Source organism: Arachis duranensis, chromosome 6 (assembly GCF_000817695.3).
Source record: "Arachis duranensis cultivar V14167 chromosome 6, aradu.V14167.gnm2.J7QH, whole genome shotgun sequence".
Taxonomy (NCBI): domain Eukaryota; kingdom Viridiplantae; phylum Streptophyta; class Magnoliopsida; order Fabales; family Fabaceae; genus Arachis; species Arachis duranensis.
The window spans coordinates 92014776-92027310 of NC_029777.3; the positions used below are offsets into that span (position 1 = coordinate 92014776).

General features: G+C 35.2%; 1 protein-coding gene across 2 annotated transcripts; it reads right to left on the reverse strand.

The window, feature by feature from the left end:
- Positions 1-229: 229 nt before the first annotated feature.
- On the reverse strand, positions 230-5892 carry LOC107494614 (uncharacterized). 2 transcript variants are annotated; one of them, XM_016115655.3, is made up of 5 exons: positions 5651-5892; positions 5137-5313; positions 2007-2421; positions 1552-1641; positions 230-1293 (listed from the first exon to the last, which is right to left on the reverse strand). In XM_016115655.3, the coding sequence occupies exons 1-5, from the start codon at positions 5855-5857 to the stop codon at positions 509-511; spliced, it is 1674 nt and encodes a 557-aa protein (XP_015971141.1). In that variant the 5' UTR covers positions 5858-5892; the 3' UTR covers positions 230-508. The 2 variants fall into 2 exon arrangements, with proteins under 2 accessions (XP_015971141.1, XP_052119173.1); XM_052263213.1 differs by having other exon boundaries at positions 1552-1647.
- Positions 5893-12535: the final 6643 nt, after the last annotated feature.

Genomic DNA, 12535 nt, shown 5'->3' on the forward strand with positions numbered 1-12535 from the left:
TATGATCGGCGGACAAAGCTTGGGGGCTGTGATCCGTCACCTTATAACTCAGTCTTTATTATGCATTATGAGTTATAACTCGCCGTTAACTATCATTCATTCTTTTGCTTGTAACTGACACATTCATTACCGACTTAATGACCATCATTTCTATCTTAATGACCAAACGGTCATAACATCAATTCTATTCATCAATTTTATGCCTATAAAAAGAACATTCTATATCTAATTTCAATAATACATTCTATATTCATAAAATTATTATATACCTCTTAAACACTTACTGACTTGAGCGTCGGAGTGTCTTTTGCAGTTACCCACCCCCTTGTTCTCTCCTTGCCGACGTATAACTCATCCCGACGAGAAGCTTGAAGACATTCATCGACGGACGAGCTATACACCGGCCAAACTCAGCAATAATCTAAAACAACATTTTATCATACTTTGGTCTCCACTACATGTATTTCGGAGTCCGTCACTCCTAACAAGTTTAGTTCATACATAGCATTCAATCTTCTACTACCCGTTTGGCCTTCTCCAGAGCCACCATAGCTGCCATTTTCTTTGTTTGTCTCTCTTCATTGTGCCTCCTTGCTAATTCAGCTTCCTTAACTCTACCCTTCAATGTTGTGTCAACCTCAGTTATTTTTTTCTTCAAGTCTCCAAGACGAATCTCTATCTCCAATCTCTCCAACTCACAAGACTTCAGTTTGTTCTGCTTCTCTTGGAGCATGGCCTCAAGACGCGAGACTTCTTCACGAAGCCTTTGTTCATTCTGGTTAGATTCTTTGAGCAAAGCTTCAGCCGCAAGGAACTCTTCTTTGATTTCAGCTAACCTCTCTCTCTCCTTATTGATGCATTGACTTAACTCCTCAACTAGGCAATTTTCCATGGACTTGATATCAACAACGGCCGAAATGTTATCGATGAAATCCCAGATATGTTCGGAAAACTTTTTGTAGTCAACAGAAAGGTCATCCAATAGAGCAAAAGTGTCCTCTGCACACACTCTCATGGATTCATGATCATCCTGATCTAGTAGAGACTCAAGATCCCTGAGAAGCTCTTGCTGTGCGACTAACACCATTTGCCTTTTCCTTTCGCCCTTTGACATTGGTTTTCTTTCACTGCCTTGTGACACAGTGAGGGTATCACCGGTAAAATCTCTCCAAGTTTCATAACGGCCGCAACCGTTTGAAGAAAGTTGGACGTGCTCATTGAAGTATTTGCGGGAATTATTGACAATTATTGCTTCTTTAGGAGTGATAATCTTATCAAAGGATGGGAAAATGCCTGTGAAAATACAATGTAATTGTTAGCTGATACAATGTCACTTATAGTTAACGGTTCTAACTAACTCTGGTATAAATATCTAGGCTAATACTATGATAAGTGACATTATAGCTGATAATTTTATCATTTTATGAAATCAAATTGCACACTTTAAAAGTTTAGAAGATAAACTAAAATAAGAAAAGTTAAACTACTAGAAGTTTTTACAAGAATTATATAGTCAAAATGATGTTAAAACTTTATGGAAATGATACTCACAACAAAAGAATGGCCGAGGTGTGGGGAACTCCAAGCTCCGGGAGGGATGGAGAAAAATAAGGTAACCTAGCCAGCCCATTGAACAACGACCTGCATCTTAAATGGATTCAAGAGAATTCCAACATGTCTTTTCTAAACATCTGACAAGAATTAATAAACAAATTATGCTCAGACTATGTCTATAAACTTTTGTCATCTAAAGTTTAAATCTTTTTATATTTTCTTTTACCAAAGATAGTAACGGGAGAGGGATGTCAGACGAACACATAACCCAAGTTTAAAATGAAGCCAATTCTATGGTGCTTTTTGTTTGGTGCCTAACTTTTGTTTAAAATTAATTATTTTACCTATGTTAGTAATTAGGCAATAATTTTTAGGCACCATAGTAAACACCTTAAAATGAAATGCAATTCTATACAAGTTGCTTGAAAAAACCGTTATTTCTGCAACATCACCTGAAAAACCGTTATTTCTGAAAAAAACTTGCTGAAAACCGATCTTTGAAGTAGTTGACCAACTAAACGATTGCAGTGCTTTCTTTTCAACAGCATCCCATTCCCCCGAGTTTACAATTTCTTGAAGATAATCCACGTCAGCATCCTCAAATTCCGGAAAATCAACAAAACTTGAAGGGTCTCCGTTTGGCTCTTCCACTGCATTATCCCTCTCATCATGCTCATCAGATAAAACCATCAATAAGGGACACTCTGAATTTTGCAGCACTCTCATCTCTTTGGAACCGTCCGCAACCAAATCACTTCCCTTACCCAACTCATAATCATGGTTTTGACTGATTTGCTGGATTGGAACTGTGACTTTGTTATCAAGTAGTTCATCCTCCCACACTATGTAATCACATGCTCCATGGCCCTGTTTGATGTTAAGTAGATACATAACAAAACATAGATTAGGTTTTTTACATACTTTGATATAAACTTGAGCAATACTATAGAGCAAAAACAATTTATTGTTTTGGATCAGTAGTTAAATTATTGACTAAAAATATGGTGTTGGACTGGTGGTCTAAAAGATATTGGACTAATAGCTAAAAATACGGATAAATAGTCAAATTTATTCTTAAAAAATTACTTGTTCTCTAAATTGGTCTCCGAAATATTTTTTTAATCAAATTCGTCTTTTCAAAAATTTTAAATTAATCGTGTTAGTCTTTTTTTTGTTGATAGCGCCAAAATTTGTTAATATGACACGTTAAGTGATAGTACAATACACATAGGAGTCTTAATTGATTATTAACATGATAAGTTTATGAAATTAGATCAAATTTAAACCTAATTGAGGGGAGAACTTGAGGTATTGGAATCCCTCAATTTGAAATTTATTTGATCTAATTTCATAAACTTATCATATTAGCAACCAACTAGGACTACTAGGCATGTATTGTGGTGTCAAGTAACGTATCACATCAACAAACTTTGACGCTATTAGCAATGAAAGGACTAAAATGACTAATTTAAAATTTTTGGAAAACGAATTTGATTAAAAAAAATATTTCAAAAACTAATTTGTAGAATAAATAATCTTTCAGAGACTAATTTGACTATTTATTTCTAAAAATAATGATTAAATAAATTAAAATTGCTAACACTTAAACTTTTCTAAATAAACAATAAATGAATTGGTACCTGTTAGCTATTTATAGTTAACAATTAGCTATTGAAATACATCATACACAAAAAAATAAGTTAAATATCATATGTATTTATACAGAAGTACTTCTTTTTTTGTATTTGTAATTGTCTTACATAGTTACTTGTACTAATAGTGATGAGCGGATATTTTATACGCTTTTTGGCATCATTTTTATATTGTTTTAGTTATATTTTGTTTAAGTTTTATTACATTTTCATAGATTTTAGTGCTAAATTCACATTTTTTTATTTTACTTTGAGTTGTTGTGTTTTCTGATGATTTTAGGTAATTTATGACTGAAATTGAGGAACTTTGGCAAAGTCTGATTCAGAGGCAAGGGAAGCGTAGCAGATGCTGTCAGATTCTGACCTTCATATACTAAAACGAGCATTTCTAGAGCTACAGAGATTCAAACGACGCGTTCTCAACGTCGTTGGAAAGCTAATTTCTAGAGCTTTCCAGCAATATATAATAGTTTATACTTGTCTTTAGAAATAAAGGCCCAAAACGGGTGTTGAATGCCGACAACTAGTCCCTTTCTGGCGTTCAACGCCCAAAAGGGAGCAGCTGGTGTTTGGACGCCCACAAGAGAGCAAGGCTTGCGTCCAACGCCTAAAAGGGAATACCAACTCGTGGATTCACCCCAAATTCAACTCAAACACTCACCAAGTGGGTCCAGGAAGATAATTTTCCTAATAATAGTCCAGTCTATCTTAATTCTGTAATCCCTAAGTATTAGATTAGTATTTAAAGGAGAAGATCACCCTTGTTTAGGATCTTCTTCCTCCTCTACACACTATATTCGAATTATATTGTTTCTCTGTAAGCTATGAGCGACTAATCCTCCTAAGTTAGGGTTAGGAGCTCTGCTGATTCTCATGGATTAATAATATTACTGTTCTATTTCAATACACGTTTGATTCCATTCTCTTGTGCATTTTCGTTCTTCATATCATGAATTGAGGATGACCCGTGACAATCATCCTTGTTCTACACGGGTTCTGTATGAGTCTTGCCCGAATAGCATTGAGCCACAAGTTAGAGAATGCACTGCGGATCCCAAGAACGTGCCTGGGCGACTTTGGATATGTGACATATAATCCCGTTGACCGTGGGCTACTGAGGTTTCTGTAGCGTCAAGGCTAGAGTATGAGAAGCAACGTTCTCTGATCCGGAAGATCTGACATTGTCTGTGACGTTTTGAGTAGGATTGCGAAAGAGAGTGGATTGCTTAGGTCTTCACCTTCGGCTATGGTGGAAAGCCATGAGTTAACTTGATGAGGATACTACATGAGTTGCTCGGATATGGTGAACTGCTATGGTTCAGAAGAGACTATCTTGATGAGGATGCTACATGAGTTAGTCAATTACGGCTGCCATTGACTTAATCGTTCATGTTGAAGTAGACAGTAAGAAAAGTTAATCCGAAAAGAATACACATCTCTAAAGCCTTAACTAATTATCTATCATTGCTTTTACACTAATCTGGTATTTCGTTTTTATTATTTCGTTTATGTTTCTTAACAAACAACCATATTTTCTAATTGTCTGACTAAGATTTACAAGATAGTCATTACTTGCTCAATCCGACAATCTCTGTGGGATTCGACCCTCACTCACCTGAAGTATTACTTGAACAACCCGATGCACTTGCCGGTTCAATTGTGCGGAGTTAAATTTCGCGCACCAAATAGTTTATAACTTTATATCGCATTTCTGTATAGACTAATGGTACTATGAGTAAAAAAAAAAAGGATAAATTTCCATCCATTTTTTTACAAGATTAAGAAAGTTATACATCTACCAACCTTCCCCCTCCCAAAATTTATTGACCCACATAATCCTCAATAGCAATATTCAATATTGCAAAGCTCAACGTGTGTTGAATACGACAAATATAACAATTCCAATATATATTGAATTATTCATACATACCCGTGGAACAGGGCAAGCAAAATAGTATTTATGGACATCCGGATCCTCGACCTTTCTACAGACACCAGCTCCGCAATCACACTCAGGGTACTTATCCGGTGGAGGCTCCTTGTAACTCTCCTCAATACCATCATCACACCACTCAATACGCTTCTTATATCCTCCACATGCTTTGCCCTTAAAATCAAAACCAAGAGAAACGAATGAGTGGAACCATCGTGATATATTATTGCTTTACGGAGATTTAAAAAAAATTTCTACTCGAATATTATCATCTCACTAGAATAGATTACAAAATATAATTTATACACAAATATATAATAATTAATTTTGACTTAGGATAATTTTTTTTCTTTACTTTGTTTACATTAAAAAAAATCACACGGAGACACACATAGACAATGAAATTGAGTGTCGATGGAGCATTTTTAACGAAATTAATCACAGTTAATGACACCTTCGGCTTTAAAGTAAAAAGGAAGAAACTTAATGGGGGGATAAAGAGCAGGAATACCCTTGTGATGGGGCAAGCATAGAAGTTCCTTCCACTAGAGTGCGTTGAAACGACGCAAGGGCCATGGCCACAGCGGCAAAAGATGGTTTGGCGGTTACCGGATGATGAGAATGAGGTGGTGGGTTTCTTGACATGGCCAGCAGGAAAAGGGCAGTCCCAACTCCAGTGTCCTATCTCATCGCACCGGAAGCACTTACTCTCCTGCATTCTCTTCACCAGTTCCGGCCTGTACCGGCTTGACAAGTTTGTATACACATAATTCAAAAATAAACTTTCTCAATTTTTTTCAATTATTTTGTCAAATATAATCTTTTACCATTTAACATCTTCTCCCACATTTTTTTTCCACACTTAAAAAAAATATAATGAAAAATTACACTTAAAAAAACAATTAAAAAAAATAATTCCCCACATAATATTTAAACAATCCAAAGTACTAGAGGCAGAACAGCTAACCAGCGCATTTGCAGCTGCCGAAGGAGACAGTATGGTACGATTTTTTAATCTATTATTCTTTTTTGTTTTATTATATAATAATTAATAATAAGAATAAGAATGCATAGTTTTTGAATTTGGTGGTCAAACTTCCATTGTTACGCTTAACCTGCGTTTGAATGTTGGGTCTTGAGGGTGTCTTTTCCAGAGCAATAAACACTTACACATATTTGGTTGCACTGCACCATGTAGTGTCATGAGAGACACAAAAACAAGATTAGAAGGTGCCATTCAGAATAATAATGTATATGCATATGTATCCTTACAGATTCTATATATTTATTAGGGTTTATTTTCTGGTGCAGTATCATGTTCATCATCTCTTCACAAATCAGTGAATCATAGAAAGAAGATTTGCATGATGTTGATGTTTCAACTTTTTAATTTGAGTCACTGGAGAATGTCAAGACAAAATACGTAACAGTAAGAAGCTAATGTTTCACTTCAATCTTAACATTAAACCAAGATTTAGACAATATATATATATATGATGAGTGGATCAAATATTTGAGTGATTCAATTACTAATAATAGTAATCATCGTAAGTTAATTTTGAAAAGAGACAAAAGAAAATCAATCCAATTTAAATTTATTTTATTTAATATTTATTAATTATTATTAAAATAATTATATAATTTTAAATATGAAATAAATAAATAAATAATTTAGATAACGTATTTAGCAAAGGGACAAGAAATATACCACTCCCAAGTCCGATTTGACGTCGCAAAGGGAAACCACATATGACTCGCATTTCTAATTTTATTACTATTTTTTCGAGGACAACTTCTTTTCTTTTCTAAGAACTTTGAGGGTTTTTTTTTTAATAAACAAAATAATCGAAATAGATAATTTATAGTATTTTACTAAAATATATCTTATATCTTATTTTATTTATAGTATAAATAAATTAATACTATATGTATTTTGTTTATACTTTACACTATAAATAAAATAAGATATAAAATAAAAAATATTTACATAATAAAAAAATTTATTTTAATTTTTTTTTCATCATCTATCCAAATAAAATGTAAATGTGATCTATCTTAAAATTTTTGCACCTTCAACATATAAAGCTTCACACCTTAAAAATATTAAAAACTGTTATAGTTCAATGCAACTTTCACATTATTTTTATATTGCAAATTTTGATGTTTGTTAGCCGACATTAGTATTGGTCAACATTAAGCAAGCCGATTGAGGGAGTTCGATAGAAAAAGCATCAACAAAAGAATGGTTGATCCGAAGGGGTCGAAGACGAAAGTTGCAGAGTGATTTATTAAAATAATGGTTGGCGGGAATAGTTACTATTAAGGTGAGTTAAGGGTCGACACATGATAAGTATGAGACTAAATGAGATACAACATGTTAGTATTTTTTATTGTTGGTCGAAAAATACTTTCCAACCTTTGGAAAGATATTAAGAAAGGAATAGAAATCAAAAAGATACGCGTGCAAGCATTAAATGGAAGTTATCTGGCGCGTACTCGATTTTGATTCCTTAACAAATTGGGAAAGTAATTCGAATGAAGAATCAAATGGTACTTTCGAATAGAGAATTGAGCGATTACGTAAATAGAGAAGTTGAAGGCTCTCTCTGAGTGAGGAATTTATGGGTAATATTTATAGGCAAAAGAGCGGGAACAGTTACCTAAGAATCTGTATACAAGGCAGTGTTATGTAATTAATGGTCGGTTACGGACATGGGTTATAAATATTAGTAAGTTTTAGAAAATAAGGGTTGGAAATTTTCTTCAGAAATACACTCAAGCACACTCACATCCCCAGTGAATTTCTGAGTCTGCATTCGAGTTCGATTTCTGTAGGGTTTCTTCCATTGTCTTTAAATTTTTATTTACAATTTCTGTAAACTTTACCTTTTCTTGTCAGATTTATCTTCAAAGCATCTTTTAATTTTATTGTCAAATTTACATTCAAAGTTTTCTTTACTTATTCGCCCAATTTATCTTTCAGTATCTTTAAGTTTTTTGTCAAAAGCCCTTTGATCAAATCGAAGGCATTTTAATCGCTTTCTTTATAATTCAGTACAAGTCATTTCGATTTCAATCAGTTTATTTTTCGAATCTTTTCTTTTACACTTCTCTTACTTTTTTGGCACTTTTCGAACTTATTTCCTATTTTAATACTCGTTTAATTCGAGGACCTTTGATGCACTTATAGAACTTGTACCTATAAAAGAGGAGTACGTTTCGCTCCTAAACCATTAAAATCGAACCACTATTGATTTGCTAAAAATTGACAAAACACTCACCAAAAAACATACTTCACTTACTCATATCCAAGTGAATTCTTGAGTCTTGTCTAAATCACTTTTTTATATAAGATTTCTTCTATCTTCTTTTTCTTTCTTTGTATTTCAGTTCCAGCATTTTTATGTTTATGCAAAGTTTATATTTTTTGAAAAATTATATCTTTTAATTTTTTAAAGTCTTTTCAATTGTAATTTTGACTCCGAATTTTTGTAAAATTCTATCTTATATATAAACACTTTGAAAATATGCGAAGTGTTCTCAACTTTATTAAATTAAGTAAATTCAAATTCTTTTTACTTGTGTATTTATGATGTTGCAAAATTCTTCTTCTTCATCTTTATTGATAAAATAATGACTTTCATACACATTGAAGTGGTATTTATAAGTGGAGTAAATTTCTCTCCTAAAAATTAAATTTTAAACCACGTCAAATATTTGTGATTATCAAAACTTTTTATAAATTTTAATTGTCAAAATATCTGCATAATATTTCTAAAACCTGATAATTCTTTTGTGGGGTGGCCCATCAAAATTGTTTTCTTTTTTTAAAAATGCAAATAAAAATGCCTTTCATGATAATTTTAAAGTATTTTAAAAAGTGATAAAAATACTCATATTAAAAATATATTTTCAAAATTTTATTTGAAAAATTAAATTTTAATATAATTTTTTACAAATATAATTTAAAAATAAGTTACTTTTATCATTAAAAATTAGTATTTTAAGGTTCAATAAATTTTTTTGTAATTTTTTTAAATAGATAAAAATATATTTAAAAACTAAAAACTCTAGAAATTGAGAGAATGCGTGAGAGCGTTTGTTGAATACAAGTGTAGTGGAACTATATAAGTATCTATTTAATATATTAAAATTGAGTTTTCTCTTCAAATAATTAAAGCGAGGTATCAATTTTTCATGAACTCTTTTTTCCTCTCAAATAAATTTAGGAAAAGTATAGGTAGCCAAGATAAACCAGCCAATTTTTTAAATAATTTTATTTAATAATTAATTTTAATTTTTTTTTAAATTCAAAATTTAAATAATTAAGAGTTGATTAAGTAAACCCTAATAAAAAATTATAAAAATCCTTCCCCTTTTCTCCTACTCCCATAGTCGCGCATAGAAACCTTTTCACTTTTCTCCCATTTTCATAGCCACGCCGTCCACACCCCTATATAGTTGGTGTAGCTGTCGCGACATCTAACACCGCGCCGTTAGACGACATTCCATAGCCACCTCTTCACCACCGCAAAGGGAATCAGAAGCAGCTCCATGGTCCCCTCTCATTCACTTCATCGTCACACCGCCGCTTCGTCGTCCAGAGATCATTGTCCCTCCTCAAGAAGGACTGTGATCACCATTCTTTTTCATCTCGTTAGTCTTCTTCCTCGCCCAAAGTACCCATTCGTCGCTGCTCTAGTGCACCACCAGTCTCACCGCCATGACCACCACGTCGTTGTCTCCTTGGTAATTTATTAAATAAATTGGTAAAACTTTTAATTCAGTTTTTTTTAATTAGATGTTATTGGACTATTGACCAGTAAAGAAGAGCTTATATTATGGTCAAAAGCAGGGAGAAGTGGCCATTACATTGTGGTTGTTTTTCATGATTTGCAGTATGAGAAATTTTAATATTTTACAATGAGATTTTGTTTTGTAATAATTATCTATTTATATGCAAAATCTTTTATCTTTTTTATTATATATTAAAAAGCGAAGATACATTATTATCCGACCTGACTCAAGTGTTTTACACTATAAGGAAGCACAACATGCGGCTCAATCCCGCAAAATGCACCTTCGCAGTAGAAGCAGGCAAATTCTTAGGCTTCATGCTCACACAAAGGGAAATTGAAGCAAATCCAGACAAATGTCAAGCCATACTCAACATGAAGAGCCCAACCTGTGTCAAAGAAGTACAACAACTCAATGGGAGGTTGGCCGCCCTATCCTGATTCTTAGCAGGAGCTGCGATAAGATCTCTCCCTTCTATGCTACTTTAAGAAAGGGAAAACAGTTCGAATGGACGACAGAATGTGAACAAGCCTTCCAAGACTTCAAGGGGTTCTTAGGACGGCCACCTATCCTATATCGACCACAAGAAAGAGAACCGCTCATATTATATCTCGCAGTAGGGAGCCGAGCTATAGCCTCAGCACTAGTCAGAGAAGACGAAAATTGGCAAAAACCCGTCTACTTCATTAGCAAAGCACTACAGGGATCCGAGCTGAACTACCAGAAAATAGAAAAATTTGCCTATACCCTCATCCTAACATCTCGACGACTCCGCCCGTACTTCCAGGCTCACACCATTAAGGTTCGAACTAACCAACCCATAAAAGGAACATTGCAGAAAACAGATCTGGCAGGCAGAATTCTACAATAGGTAGTCGAGTTGTCAGAGTTTGACATCCAATATGAAGCTCGGACGGCCATCAAATCACAGTATTTGGCCGACTTTATCGCAAAATTCACAGATGCCCTAGAAACCCCCACAGAATGGAATCTTTACGTGGACGGTTCTTCAAATAAACTGGAAGTGGCGTAGGCGTGATAATAGAAAGCGACCAAGGAACCCAAGTTGAGCTCTCCCTCAAGTTTGGGTTCCCGGCCTCAAACAACCAGGCAGAATATGAAGCATTATTAGCTGGTTTGAAGCTGGCTACAGAGATGGAGCTCAAAAACTCAACATTTACAGTGATTCACAAGTGGTCACATCACAAATTACAGGGGGCTACCAAGTCAAAGATCCCACCATAAAAAATATTTGGATAAAACCAAGGAACAGCTCGGACAAATCGGGGAGTATAAAATCTGCCACATACCCCGCGAACAAAACGCCCGAGCTGATGCACTCTCAAAACTAGCCAGCACCAAACCAGGGGGCAACAATAGAAGCCTCATCTAGGAAATGCTACAAAACCTGTCAATCTCGGAAGAAGAAAAAGTCCTGACTATAACAAGTCAGGACCAAGGATGGATGACCCCCATAATCAACTACCTCAAAACAGGAATGCTCCCCACAGAAGAAAAGGAGGCAAAGGGGTTAAAAAGGGAGGCACAGTACTACACCATCATAAACAACATCCTGTACAAAAGAAGAATCTCAACACCTTTACTAAAATGCGTGCCGACCTCCAACACAAGGGAAGTGCTAGAAGAAATACACGGCGGTATTTGTGGCAATCATCTCAGAGCACGAGCTCTCACCAAAAAATTACTCCGGGCGGGATTTTATTGGCCAACTCTACAGAAAGAAGCTACAGAATTTGTAAAGACATGTCCACCATGTCAGAAACATGCCAACTTTCACATCGCCCTGCCAGAAGAGCTCATTAGCGTGACCTCGCCTTGGCCATTTGCAAAATGGAGACTCGATCTTCTCGGCCCCTTTCCACAGGGATCAGGACAAGTTAAATTCCTCATAGTAGGGGTAGATTACTTTACAAAGTGGATTGAGGCAAAGCCCCTAGCCAAATGCCACCGCTCAGAGAAGCAGGAAATTCTTATATAGAAACATTGTCACAAGGTTCGGGGTTCCATATTCTATAACCACAGACAATGGCACCCAATTCACAGACGCAGGCTTCAGAAAATTAGTAGCCGACTTGAATATAAAGCACCAGTACACCTCTGTCGAACATCCACAAGCCAATGGACAGGCTGAAGCTCCCAACAAAGTCATATTGGCAGTGTTAAAACGAAGACTGCAAGATGCAAAGGGAGCCTGGGCAGAGGAGCTTCCACAGGTTCTATGGGCATATCGAACGACGCCACATTCCACCACAAAGGAATCCCCTTTCCGATTAGCATACGTAATGGAGGCAATAATTCCAGTAGAAATTGAAGAAGGATCGCATAGAGTAGTCCATTATAATGAGGGAGCAAACTTCCAACTTCAGAGGGAAGAACTCGACCTACTACCTGAAATTCAGGAAAGAGCTCGGATTAGAGAAGAAGCTCTAAAACGTCGAATGGCTTCCAGATATAATCAAAGGGTAGTGCCAAGAAGTTTCGCTGAGAACGATCTCATCTTAATCCGAAATGACATTGGAACAACTCGGCCCGGAGAAGGAAAGCTGGCAGCAAACTGGAAGGGACCCTACCGAGTCAT

Excerpts from the sequence above, each read along its gene's own strand:
- LOC107494614 (XM_052263213.1), bottom strand. The coding sequence starts at position 5,857 with ATGCAGGAGAGTAAGTGCTTCCGGTGCGATGAGATAGGACACTGGAGT. Across the intron at positions 5,314-5,650 it reads ATGCTTGCCCCATCACAAGG|GGCAAAGCATGTGGAGGATA; the intron begins GTATTCCTGCTC and ends TTTGATTTTAAG. Across the intron at positions 1,294-1,551 it reads ACCTCGGCCATTCTTTTGTT|GCATTTTCCCATCCTTTGAT; the intron begins GTGAGTATCATT and ends GTATTTTCACAG.